General features: G+C 45.0%; 1 protein-coding gene across 1 annotated transcript; it reads left to right on the forward strand.

The window, feature by feature from the left end:
• Window positions 1-293: 293 nt before the first annotated feature.
• Window positions 294-12,419, forward strand: LOC129341467 (putative P2Y purinoceptor 10). Its single transcript, XM_054996676.1, has 2 exons — window positions 294-361; window positions 9,998-12,419. Exon 2 carries the CDS (start codon window positions 10,051-10,053, stop codon window positions 11,149-11,151), a length of 1,101 nt encoding a protein of 366 aa, XP_054852651.1. The 5' UTR covers window positions 294-361; window positions 9,998-10,050; the 3' UTR covers window positions 11,152-12,419.
• Window positions 12,420-12,631: the final 212 nt, after the last annotated feature.

Below are 12,631 nucleotides of genomic sequence, written 5' to 3' on the forward strand. Positions count from 1 at the left end.
CTAAAGTGAGGAAAAACAAGCCCGAACTGCTGCTTTAATGGCAAATGTATCTATGCGATGTCATCGTTGGATTCGTTTCCCTCCAGAAGCTGTGGTTGAGTATATTTTAAGAAGGGAAGAGAAATGAAATACAGGATTTCCTTTTGTACAGTCACAGATCCCGTCTTTGGACTCTAGTAGCATTTCTGAAGATTTCCTTGAGACGTTTGGAAAATTTGTGTTCCCGGCAACAGATCGTCAGGAAAACTCTACAGCAGAAATGGGGGCAAATTCAACAATCAGAAGGTGCTTCTTTCGTTTTTAATTGCTCTTGTGCCTTCCTGTGGTTGTCGCCATTTCAAAGAATGGAAATTGTGGTGAGGTAAGGTTTCGTCTTCTACAATGTTTCTTTTTGCCAAATTATCACAGCAGTTTTAAGTATACTGATCATGAAGGAAAATCCATTGAACTGAATGGGTTTTGTTGCTGTATGCTTAGAATCAGAGATTGGGGACTGCAGTCCTTCAGATATTTGCCAGGATGAAGTAAGTTTTGTTGAATTCAGTGGGCTACTTTTGAGTAAGCATCTTAGGGTCAGCTGCCAGCCGTAATGCTAACGGAATGTGTTCCATTAAAGGGAAGGATTTTCAGCCCAGTCACGGCATTGTCACAGTTCACCAGTTAACCTAGTTTATATTTTTGCATCCAGTAACTTCTAACCTTTCCTTGTGGCTTCCTGGAAGGAAATACAGAATAGGAGATATACCTCCTTCCAAAAGTCTGTTCTACTGCTGTTTGGGTGAGAAGCAAGAAAGGATTTTCTTTGTATTTTAAAAAATAGTATCTTACTGAAAAGTTTACTTACAATTATCATTTTTCTGGCCATGGCTTAAGTCTATTAATATTGGCATGCATTATCAAAAAAAAAAAAGGGTTGAGTATTCTCAATCTGTTTTAGGAAACTATTTCGAGGCAGCTGTGGAACTTTGATTCTGCTCTCCCCTGAAATTTGCAACCCTTGGCATGGGATTCACACATACTCATCTCACACCCTCAAGTTCCTTCAGTTGGCTGTGGTTGACAAACAGCTTGGACACGTCCTTTCACACCTCGTTAAGAGAGCTGCAGTGCTATGGCTTTGGAGTGTGCGCTGCTGTGAATAGGAAAGTTTTTTTGAACCACAGAAACCACAGGAATGAAAAAAAGAGCGAGCTCCTCTGCCTTAAGGAAAAAACAGCACCCTGTTATGTTCCATTGATTAGTGCAGTCATATTGGAAGGTTTGACTGGTTCTTATGACTTGTTCTTGGACCAAAATGGATTTTTATTTTTTAACAAACCGTTTTTATTTTTTAACAAACCAGCACACCAACTGCTTTCCATCTTTTTGCCATCCTCCAGGGCAGTTTCAGTTACTACTTTTTAAATATACATTTATTTTATTTTAAAAAATATAAAGAGTGGACAGTAATACAGTAAGAATAAAAATAATAAACCCTGTACAAATTAACATAGTTAAGAATAATAAACAACAAAAGAGTGCATAGAATAAAAAATATAATATGAACAAAATAAAGATCAGTTACATGAAAATTAATAAAAATAAAAAGGTGTAATGCATGATTGCAAACTCTTTCTTCTCTACATCTCATTACTTGCTTATACTCAGCATTTTATATTCAACATTTTGAGATTTTAACTTTATAATTGAGCCACTTCAACAATAGCCATTCTTAGTTTTCCTTGACTTTTTGCTACCTGTTTAAAACAGAAAGTCTTTCTATTTTTTTCTGAAATTCTAAGATTGTTCTTTTATACAAAAAAGAAGTTAGTTTTGCCATCGACACATATACTATAATACTACTGGGTAAAATATCTAATAACATACTTTATTCAGCCCAAAACCAAACTTTAAACATATTATATGCAACATTATATTTGGCATATTTAGTATGTTAGCTTGTTAATTTAACTATTTAGCTATTTAGTGGTTTAACTATTTAGTTATTTAGCTTCACAATTGATCTATTTCAATATTAGTAATACATTCTAAATTTAATAAATTGAGTTGTTGTGTATATAAAAAAATCCTCCATACATAAAAAACCGTTAACAATAAGAAAGATATTGAAGAGGAGAGAAAGGAAAAGACGATTCTACAACATAGTTATATAAATTAATAATAATTGTAAACAGGGCTTTTTTTTTTGAGCTGGAAGGCCCCTAAAGGCATTCTGGCACCTCTTTAAAATACCCACATGACTGGTGTCACGTGAGTATTTTAAAAATGGCCTGTTTTGGCCATTTTGGGCCCTGGGCCCAGATCAGGCCCAAAACAGCCTGGATTAGGCTGCTTCCGGGAGGGGAAGGGTTCCTCCACCCAGCAGCAGCCCGTTCCAGGCCGTTTCAGCCCAGATTCAAGCCCTTTAGGCACCATTTGGGCCATTTTGGGCCCAAAATGGCCAGGATCAGGGCCGAAACAGCCCAAATCAGGCCAGTGCTGCTGGGCAGGGGAGGATTCTCCTACCTGGCAGTGGCCCGTTCCTGGCCATTTTGGGCCCTATCTGGGCAGCCTGGATCGGGGGCAAAACGGCCAGGATCGGGCCGGTGCCAGGAGGAGGAGGGTTCCCCTGCCCAGCAGCAGTCCATTCAAGGCCAGTTCAGCCCTGGTTCAGTACAGTCAGTTTCGACATTTCCATAAACAATGCCATAGATCAAATAAACACAATTTTACAAAGACAGAGCATTAGTAAGAATCCAATACAGAGTTGAAGAAATGCTGAAACAGAACATAAGCAATTTGAGGGCTGACATTAGACCACATGAAACACAAGTAGTTCATAGGAGCACATATTTAAGACAACAGATAGTAAGTACATAAGGCAACATAGTGGTGAAGTCTATGGTCCCTAACTCAATAGCGAAGCATCTGAGAGCCCCCCCCCCCTCCAGGACACAAGCCTTTTTGAATAATTTGGTTTTGCATTGTTTGCAGAAAGCTAGGAGCGTGGGGGCTCTCCTGACCTCCTCAGGCAGGATGTTCCACAGGGTAGGGGCCACCACAGAGAAAGCCCATGTACGGGCTGCTATTGATTTCACCCATGTGCAGGGTGGCACCTGCAGGAGACCCTGTTCAGATGAACTAAGTTGCCATGGAGGAACACAGGGAGGGAGGTGGTCCTGTAGGTATGCTGGGCCAAGGCCATGAAGAGCTTTGTATGTGATAACCAATACTTTGAACTGTGCACGGTAACTGATAGGTAGCCAATGGAGTGACTGCAAAATGGGGGTGATGTTCATGCTCCTGCTTGCTCCTGATAACAGTCGTGCCACAGCGTTTTGTACTAATTGGAGTCTCCTAGTTAATTTGGATGAGAGACCTATGTATAGTACATTACAATAGTCACATCTTGATGTTACCCATAGCCAGGGCTTTTTTTCGGGGAAAAGGTGGTGGAACTCAGCAGGTTGCCAGCACAGGGGGCAACTCTTGGAGGGAGGTAGTGCCCCTGGTACCACATGTGCATGCACAAAGTGCATGCATGCTCCCAGGGCCAATGATGTCACTTTCGGTCAGCTGGAACAAGGGGGGAGTTTTTAAAAGTTTAAATTGCCCTCTGCAAAAATGGTCCAGGAGTGCGGAGGGCAATCTAAACTCCCCTCTGTCTGGAGATCAGGGGGTGGGGCCACCAGCCATGTGACCATTTTCAAGAGGTTCCAGAACTCCGTTCCAGCTGAAAAAAAGCCCTGCCCATAGCATGGATCCAGGAGGCCAGGTCGGCCGTGTCGAGATAAGAAGCCATCTTCCAGGCTAGAGTGAGGTTGTAATGGTATCCAGAAGAACAGGAGTCAAATGAAAGGAACTAGAAAACTGTGAATGTAGATGTGCCTTGCGGCTGCCCCAAATATCCTAATCTAAACACAAGTGGACTGTAGTCTGTGCAATACAGCCAACATAAACTGTCCATGAACTGCAGCAAACATGGGTTGGAGTACTCAAGCGATTTTCTTCATGTGCAACAAGTCTGGCACAAATGGAAAAACTAAAATTACTCCTTGCTGTCTGCTTGCACTAAATGAAAATGACTGAGGAGGAGCTGTGGCTCATTGGTAGAACATCTCCTGCTTAGCATGCAGAAGGTCCCAAATTCAATCCCTGGTCTCTCCAATTAAAAGGATCAGGCAGTAGATGACATGAAATACCTTCGTCTGAGATCCTGGAGAGCTACTGATCTAGATGGACCAACCATCAGAAGGCAGTTTCATGCGTTCACGTACACCAGCATTTTGTGTTCATTACATCCTGTCTTTTCGGTGTGTGGGGACCATTTGAAAAGCAAATGAAAGAAAATCATGCAGCCTCTACATTCCACCGCTCCATGTGCATATTGTGTTTTCGTTAAAAACTGTAGTTGAAGTGCTGTGTTGATGCAACCGTGACCCGACTGCTGGAGCATACAGAATTTCACTTCCTTTCTGCTTATGCACTGCTGGATCCAAGCTAGTGTGTGTGGGGGGGGGGAGTTTATGCCGCACCACACCCTGGAGTTCTGTATTGGTGGGAGGAAGTGAATCTTGGGCCCACTCACTCTCTACCCACACAGACAGAATGTTTTGTATAAATGGATGCCTTCATTCTCACCATCATACATATACTTCCCATTTTTTATTCCTGTTCCCACGATCGCTATCTGTAAGTTTACATCTTGTGGATACTTTATTTTGAACTGTACTTAATAAACTGCAAGGCATGTTTTTTTCTAAATAGTAAGGAGATCAGTAGCACCTTTAAGACTAACCAACTTTATTGTAGCATAAGCTTTTGAGAACCACAGCTCTCTTCGTCAGATGAAGAGAGCGGTGGTTCTCAAAAGCTTATGCTACAATAAAGTTGGTTAGTCTTAAAGGAGCTACTGGGCTCTTTACTATTTTGCAACTGGAGACTAACACGGCTAACTCCTCTAGAGCTATGTTTTTTCTAGTATGTCTTTAGCCAAAAAGACAAATGCTTGCTCGGTTTTTAAAAGAATGTGAGACAGGTTACTGCAGCATGCAGCATGCAAAGAGATTTGGTAATATGTAACTGGGGGAAGGATCCTTGGTCATTGGTCCTCAATATGAGAATAAGGCTGCAAAATGCTGAAGTATATGCTCATGTGCCTAGGTTCAGTTCCAGGTTTTGGGGGGCCCTGGGTAGACAGTGCCCAGAGTCCAATGCTTTACTTTGGCCACCACCTGTGCCCTATTTATGCCTCCTTTCTAGGCCACCCTTCTGGATCCCCTACACCACCCTGTGCATCAAGTGTGCCTTTGCCTGCTCATGGTTGCCCACAGGCCCTTTCCTTAACATTACCAGACAGTGCGCAACTAGGAGTACCACTGCTTTGGCTACCTATAGCACTACCATCATGCCCCACCTGCACCAACATTCCCGGCAGCAGTGCGCAGTACAAGAGCATGGCAGGGCTTTTTTTCTGGGAAAAGAGGTGGTGGAACTCAGTGGGTTGCCGGCACAGGGGGCAACTCTTGGCGGGAGGTAGTGCCCCTGGTACCACATGCACATGTGTAAAGTGTGTGCATGCTCCCAGGACAGCACAATGATGTCACTTTGGATCAGCTGGAACAAGGGGGGAGGGTTTTTTTTAAGTTTAAATTGCCCTCGGTGAAAATGGTCGCACGGCCAGTGGCCCCGCCCCCTGATCTCCAGACAGAGGGGAGTTTAGATTGCCAATCAAAACTCCCCTCTGTCTGGAGATCAGGGGGTGGGGCCACCAGCCATGTGACCATTTTCAAGAGGTGCCGGAACTCTGTCCCACCACATTCCAGCTGAAACAAAGCCCTGGATGGCAGAATCTTCATAAATGGATGGGGAAGGGTCACTGACGGGGCAAGGCAGGTGGAGAGATGGCCGTGGTGATCCCTGCTGAAAGCCCTGGGCCTTGGCAGCTGCCTCACCTCAGGGCATGATGATGCTGGCCCCACCCTGTTGGTACCATGTGCCCCACCATCTGTTGCATAGGCTTTTGCAGGCATAGAAATACATGCATATGGGGGTCAATTAATATGACACAGAAAATACATACATTGGTATGTATTTAATGTGTCATTTTAATTGACCCAATGGCTTGCTTGGACATGAAGGACATACGTACCACATTACAGCACAAACTAGCTCAGAGATGGCTCATCAATTTGTGCCAAACATCCCGCTCTGTACAATTGTAGACTCATTTAGAAAAAAGAAATAAAGCTGAAATTAGAGGTAACCAAGCAGCCTCGGCTTGATTTGGGTCCCAAGATCTCCCTTATCTCTCTCCTCTCTTTGCTTCCATCTTTGAATATCTTCAAAAAGCCTTCAAAGGTTTGACAGCAAAAGCAACCTTTCTTCTGCTTCTGATAACCTAGGCTAGGAGAGGGGGAAGCAGGAGTTCGAGATGAAGGAAATAGAATTGTGGCGGAAGAGGCTTATGGAGAGAAATAAGGCTCTCTGTAACATTCCCCTTCCACCACCTTTCTGTTGTGCATATAATTTGGTTTGATGAATGCCCACCTGATGCATCTGATGAAGTGAGCTGACTCGTGAGGCTGAAATATTAGGCTTAAATATTGATCAGTCACTAAGGAGGCATTAGAGTCCCCGTTTATTCTGCTGCTGCAGACTGTCAAGGTTAGTGGTGGTGGAGAGTGCCCACAAGTCAGAGTTGCCTTATGGCGACCCCTGGTGAGGTTTTCATAGCAAGAGGCTAACAGAGGTTGTTTGCCACTGCCTGCCCCTGCAACCCTGGTCTTTATTGGAGGTCTCCCATCCAATTATTAAACAAGGCCGGCCTTACTTAGCTTCTGACATCTGACAAGATCAGGCTCGCCTGGGCTATCCAGGTCAGGGCACCCATCTGGAATCACCAAGGATTGCTGTAGCAGAAACAGAAAAGGTAATGTGGTGTAGTGGTTGGAGCATTATCTTAGGGCTTAGCTTAGAGAGACTGGGATTCATATCCTATCATGCTGCTCTAGACCCAACCACATTCAAGAGGTATTGTGTGGATGAAATGGCAAAGGTGGGAACATGTACACTACCACAAACTCCTTGGAGGAAGGGTGGAATAAAAATATAAGTTAGATAGGGCATTTGAATGTCTGCAAGCAGAACTGCGAGGTGTGTTGGAGAAATTTCCGGAGCCCTGATTTTGAGATCTTCTTTTTCTGCTTGGAGTATAATGTTAAAATGCCCACTGAAGAAAGAAGAACGTTTCTGCATCAGTAGCAATACCAGAATTTGGGGAGAGGGTGGGGCATACAATCAAATTGATTTGGGATAAAGAAAGTCCTTCTTTACACAACATGCAATTTCTGCCACCCGCTGCCATGCAATATGGTGATGTCCACTAGCTTATATGGTCTAAGAGGGGGGGTGAGACAAACACATAGAGGAAAGTTCTAGCAATGTCTCTTAGCCATAGCAGTGAAATGGAGCCTCCACGTCCTGTGACAGTGTACCATTCAATGCCAGTTGTTGAAGGGCAGCAGCAAGAGAGTGCTATTGCCATCACGCCTCCTTCCCAGAGTCATTTGGGTTTGTTCTGTGGGAAACAGGACGCCAGATGGTTGTTCTGGTCAATTTTCAATGTTGTCACAGTTGTAAGTTGTAGGTTTCTGTGAAGGCTGGGGGTCTTAAATGACATTTAAGCAGAAGCAGTATGATATAAAGCTCAGCCATTCCTGACAGACTTGACCAGAGTATCTTCTGAATGAAACAAGTTCAACACCCACGAGGAAAACAGAAAAAGAACAATAACTTTTATTTACACCCAAGAATAGGGAATAAAATGGTTCAGAAAAGAGGACAGAAGCTATTTACAGGGGCAACACGTTCTTGCTGGGAACATTCACGTGTGCAGTTACAGATGACAAATTATGAGTGTAGAGAGTGTGTCGCATCCAAGTTTGTATTCTTGAGATGAATCTTGGCCTTCCCTCAAATCTCAGGGTTCTCACAGTGTAAATGTCAGCTTCTCCCAGAAACCAGAAATCTTACCTGTTTCCTTCAGAAATGGGGCTTCAATACAGCTCTGGCACTAGCCTGCTTATTCATCAAAAAATAAAATATTTTTTTAAAAGATTGTGAGACTTCCAAAGTCTCCGGAGACAGGTTCTCTCCCAGCTAACTCTTTGGGGATGCTAACCCTATCTGGCCTGAGCTCACGGCAGACCCAGCTTATCCAGGGATTCTGATTGGTTGCCCGCTGCTCTGTTCACACACCAACCAGAACTAAAGGGATCGGTGTTTTTCAGAAAGGGGCAGGACCTTTACCCCTCTGCCGCAGCCTCAGTACGTATATGTGTGCCATCAAGTCGCAACCACGGCAGCCCCAGCAAAGGTCTTTTAAGGCAAGTAAGCAGCAGGGGTGGTTTGCCATTGCCTTCCTCTGCAGAGCAATCCCAGTTTCCCCTGCTGGTCTCCCATCCAAGCTGGCCCTGCTTAGCTTCCGAAATCTGAAGGGATCGGGTTACAGCTTGCCACCTTCCCTTCTAAGGGCCAAGCTAGAAGTGACAAATGACACTTGAACGGCAAGTGAACAGATTCACACTTGAACGGCAAGTGGAGCGCAAGTGAACAGGGAGGAATACACGTGAGTCTGTTCACTTGCCTTTCAAGTGTCATTCGTCACTTCTCGCTTGGCCCTAAGTAGATCTCACTAACGGGGTGGTGGTAGAATCCGAATTATGAGAATATAAATTTGGAATTTTGTGAGAAAACATGAAATAATTTCGTTCAGGCTTTCCCCCTCCACACTGGGCTGTATTTAGATCTCCTGGGAAGAAACAAGATACTCGTTTGGCCACCTGCTTCATGCCATATTTTGCCACTCACCGCTCTTTACAGACTGTAATACTGGGGCACAGCAAATGATTCCAGCCTTTGAGCTATCAGTCAAGAAGGGAGACTGTTTGAGGCACATTTGAGGATGCATGAAAATCTCTCGTTAGCAACAAAAACTCCTCTCCTGCGGTGAAGATGTTCGCACCCTTGCTAAAAATACACACAGTTTAGTTCCTCTTGCTAAATTTTAATCTGGTAGCTTCTGTGGGTTCCCCCCACCCCCAGTTTTGGGTGGTGGTGTGTGCTCATGCTAATTAATTAATATCTCTCCTCAAAAGGAAACGGCGATAGCCTGGAACTTCCATTGCAACCCAAGAAAAAGGGAAGACGTATTTTATTTTAAGCATGCCGTATGACTATGCAAAATGATAGTTCCTCTCTGGGCCTCTAAAGATACTTTTCCGTCCCTCTCCTGCTATGGGTGTGCACATATTTTAACATTTGTATATATGAAATTTCATACAACGGCCTGTGGTCGATCATGTTTCTCTCAGGACACCTCTAGACGATAGTTTTCTACACAGGCGTGCACTTTTTTAAACATGCTCCCTACAATAACATAGCAGCTGCAGGGAACTGCTTCTTTAAAAAAAGGCGGGGGGGAAAGAGGAGAGCCCAAATGGGCTCTGAATGGCTCATGGGGGAAGGCAGGTTCCTGCCTCCCTCTCAACACTGTTTTATCATATGATAACCATTCCAGGGGGCTATTTTGCCAATTTTGCAATGCCATGTGGAGATGTATTGTCGAAGGCTTTCACGGCTGGAGAACGATGGTTGTTGTGGGTTTTCCGGGCTGCATTGCCGTGGTCTTGGCATTGTAGTTCCTGACGTTTCGCCAGCAGCTGTGGCTGGCATCTTCAGAGGTGTAGCACCAAAAGACAGAGATCTCTCAGTGTCACCTCGGCTTAGCGGCGTGGAGAGCAATCTAAGCTCCCCTCTGTCTGGAGATCAGGGGGCGGGGCCACCAGCCATGTGACCATTTTCAAGAGGTTCCGGAACTCCGTTCCCCCACGTCCCCCCTGAAAAAAAGCCCTGGTGCTTTGTAACTTTGGTTGGTCTTAATAAAAGGTACTGTGTAGTTTTTGAATTTGGACCAATCAGTGTTTGACGTCTTATTTTTTTTATGTCCCCTGAACAGGGTTCTTCCAGCCAGACTGATCTGCCTTCTGAACATACTCTGCTCTTATCAAGATGCACGACAACGGTTCATTGCCAAACTGCATGGATCCCCCGACAGATTTCCACACCTCCCTCTATGCAGCCACTTACACTATTATCTTTGTTCCTGGACTCCTAGCCAATGGTCTCGCCCTCTGGGTTTTGTGTCGCTTCGTCAGTAAGAAAAGCAAAGCCGTCATTTTCATGATCAACTTGGCGGCTGCTGACTTAGCCCATGTTTTCTCTTTGCCTTTGCGCATGTACTACTACCTCAACCACAGGTGGCCTTTCGGGAGCTTCCTCTGCCAGGTGTGCTTCTACCTCAAGTATCTCAACATGTACGCAAGCATCTTCTTCCTTACCTGCATCAGCATCCAGCGGTATCTCTTCCTGCTTCATCCTTTCAAAGCCAAGAACTGGAAACGCAGGTACGACATCGCCATCAGCGCTGCCGTATGGACAGGGGTTGGGGCTGCTTGCTTGCCCCTCCCAATCCTGAGGAGTTCTGACTTGTCCAATGACACCAGCACCTGTTTTGCGGACCTCGGGATGAAGCAGGTGGCGATGGGAGCCTCGATCACCTTGGTGGTAGTCGCTGAATTTGCCGGGTTTGTGGTCCCCCTTACACTCATCCTTTACTGCACATGGAAAATGAGACAATCTCTGCAGGAAAACGAGACAATCCACACCCCTTTGCAACCCACCAGTGAGAAACGGAAAGCTTTGCGCATGATCTTAGCATGTGCAGCTGTGTTCTTTGTCTGCTTCACGCCCTATCACGTGAACTTCCCCATATTTATGATGGTGAAACGGGAAGCCATCCTGGACTGCGCCGTGCGGCACAGAGCGTTATACTTTCACCCCATTTCTTTGTGCTTAGCAAGTCTCAATTGCTGTCTGGATCCGATTCTTTACTACTTCACGACATCAGAGTTTCAGGAAAGGCTACTTTGTTGTAACAACGCCTCCATCTTGAATCGTATTACAAACCACTACAGCAACAGCACAACTTCTTCGACTGGGGAGAAGAATGAAGAGGGTGAGAAGAATAAAAGCATTTTAATGGCCTATTTTTGGACTCCGCGGCCACAGAGGTTTGAAAGAGACAGCATGGAGTCTCCTCTGTCTAGTTAACCAAGGGCTGACTCACACATGCATCTTTTAATTGCTCTCACTTGTCAACTCAGTGTGTGAACATCGAAAATTACAGCGATGTGGAAGTTCCTAGTCTGTGATCGCTCGCACAACTCATCATTTAATGCTACATCAGCGAGAGATGCACATGAACATGTGAGCCAGCCTTAAGGATATGTTCAGAAACTAGTGCACATCTTTCATCCTCTGTGGTTGATTACCTGGGCTGTGTGCAGCTGTTTGTTTAAAAGGGCATCCTTTCTACCATGGGTGCTTTCATCACCTGGATGTTTTAACACAGTGTTGCAGTGCTGTTTTCTGCCACTAGATGTTGCTGTTGGGTAGTTTGCTGTCTTTATGTGTAGGAGGACTTCAGCCGTGACCTCATATACCCAAAGGAAAGCAGAAAGAGCTAATGGCAGAACATGGGATTACAAAGTGCTGGTCTTCATGCAACAAAGAGTCATCTGTAGTGCAAAACAGATGTCCCTTCCATTGTTATGGATAGCTGTGTAGGACAAACCTTTTCAGTTTTGTAAGATGCAGGCTTGCTCAATGTCAAAAAACCCAGACTAATTTCAAGGCTTGTGTCAGCAGGAGGCATGGCTCGACTCCTGCTAAGTGCCTAATAAAATTCCTACTGCTGGATGGAAACACTGGAGCAATCTAGTGTTTGGCAGCAGCAGGAAAAGCCAGGTAACATCAGAGCCATGGACTGTGCTGCTTCGTCTTTGCAGCCCACCCAACCAGGAAGCAAAGAGGGCTCTGGTCCCATGCCCTGGTGGGAGGAGTATTAGAGGGAGTGAAGCCTTACCCCCTTGGCATTCCTTTCAAACTTGCTGACCCCAATAGGGCTAAAAGCAATGGGGGGGGGCAGAAAGAAGGGCTGTGATTGGAGGGGAGAAGAGAAGGAAACTGCAGTGGAGAGGCACATGAAGGGCCCAAAAATCTGCAACTGATTCTGACCACCCCAAACTGTGGAAGCAACCTTTTTTAACCTGTGAGATTTTTTTGTACAAACTGACACATACAAAGGAGTTTGGGGTAGTGATTAATAGCAGTGGGACTCTCATCTGGAGAACTGAATTTGATTCCCCTTTCCTCCACTTGAAGCCAGCTGGGTGACCTTGGGTCAGTCACAGCTCTCTCAGAGCTCTCTCAGCCCCACCCACCTCACAGGGTGATTGTAGTAGGGATAATGACTTACTTTGTAAACCTCTCTGAGTGGGCTTTAAGTTGTCCTGAAGGGCGTTATATAAATTGAATGTTGTTGTTGTTGTTGTTGTTGTTATTCAAATCCCGCTACTGCTATAAGCTCAGCAGGTGGCTTTGGTTAAGCCACTTCTCTCAGTCCCAGCTCCCCAGCAGTATTGTGGGGATAATAATTATACTGACTTCGTTCACTGCTCTGAGTGAGGAACTAATCTGTCTAGAAGAGTGGTGTATAAGGGCTATTATTATTATTATTAGTAGTAGTAGT

Source organism: Eublepharis macularius, chromosome 13 (genome assembly GCF_028583425.1).
Source record: "Eublepharis macularius isolate TG4126 chromosome 13, MPM_Emac_v1.0, whole genome shotgun sequence".
NCBI classification, from domain to species: Eukaryota; Metazoa; Chordata; class Lepidosauria; order Squamata; family Eublepharidae; genus Eublepharis; species Eublepharis macularius.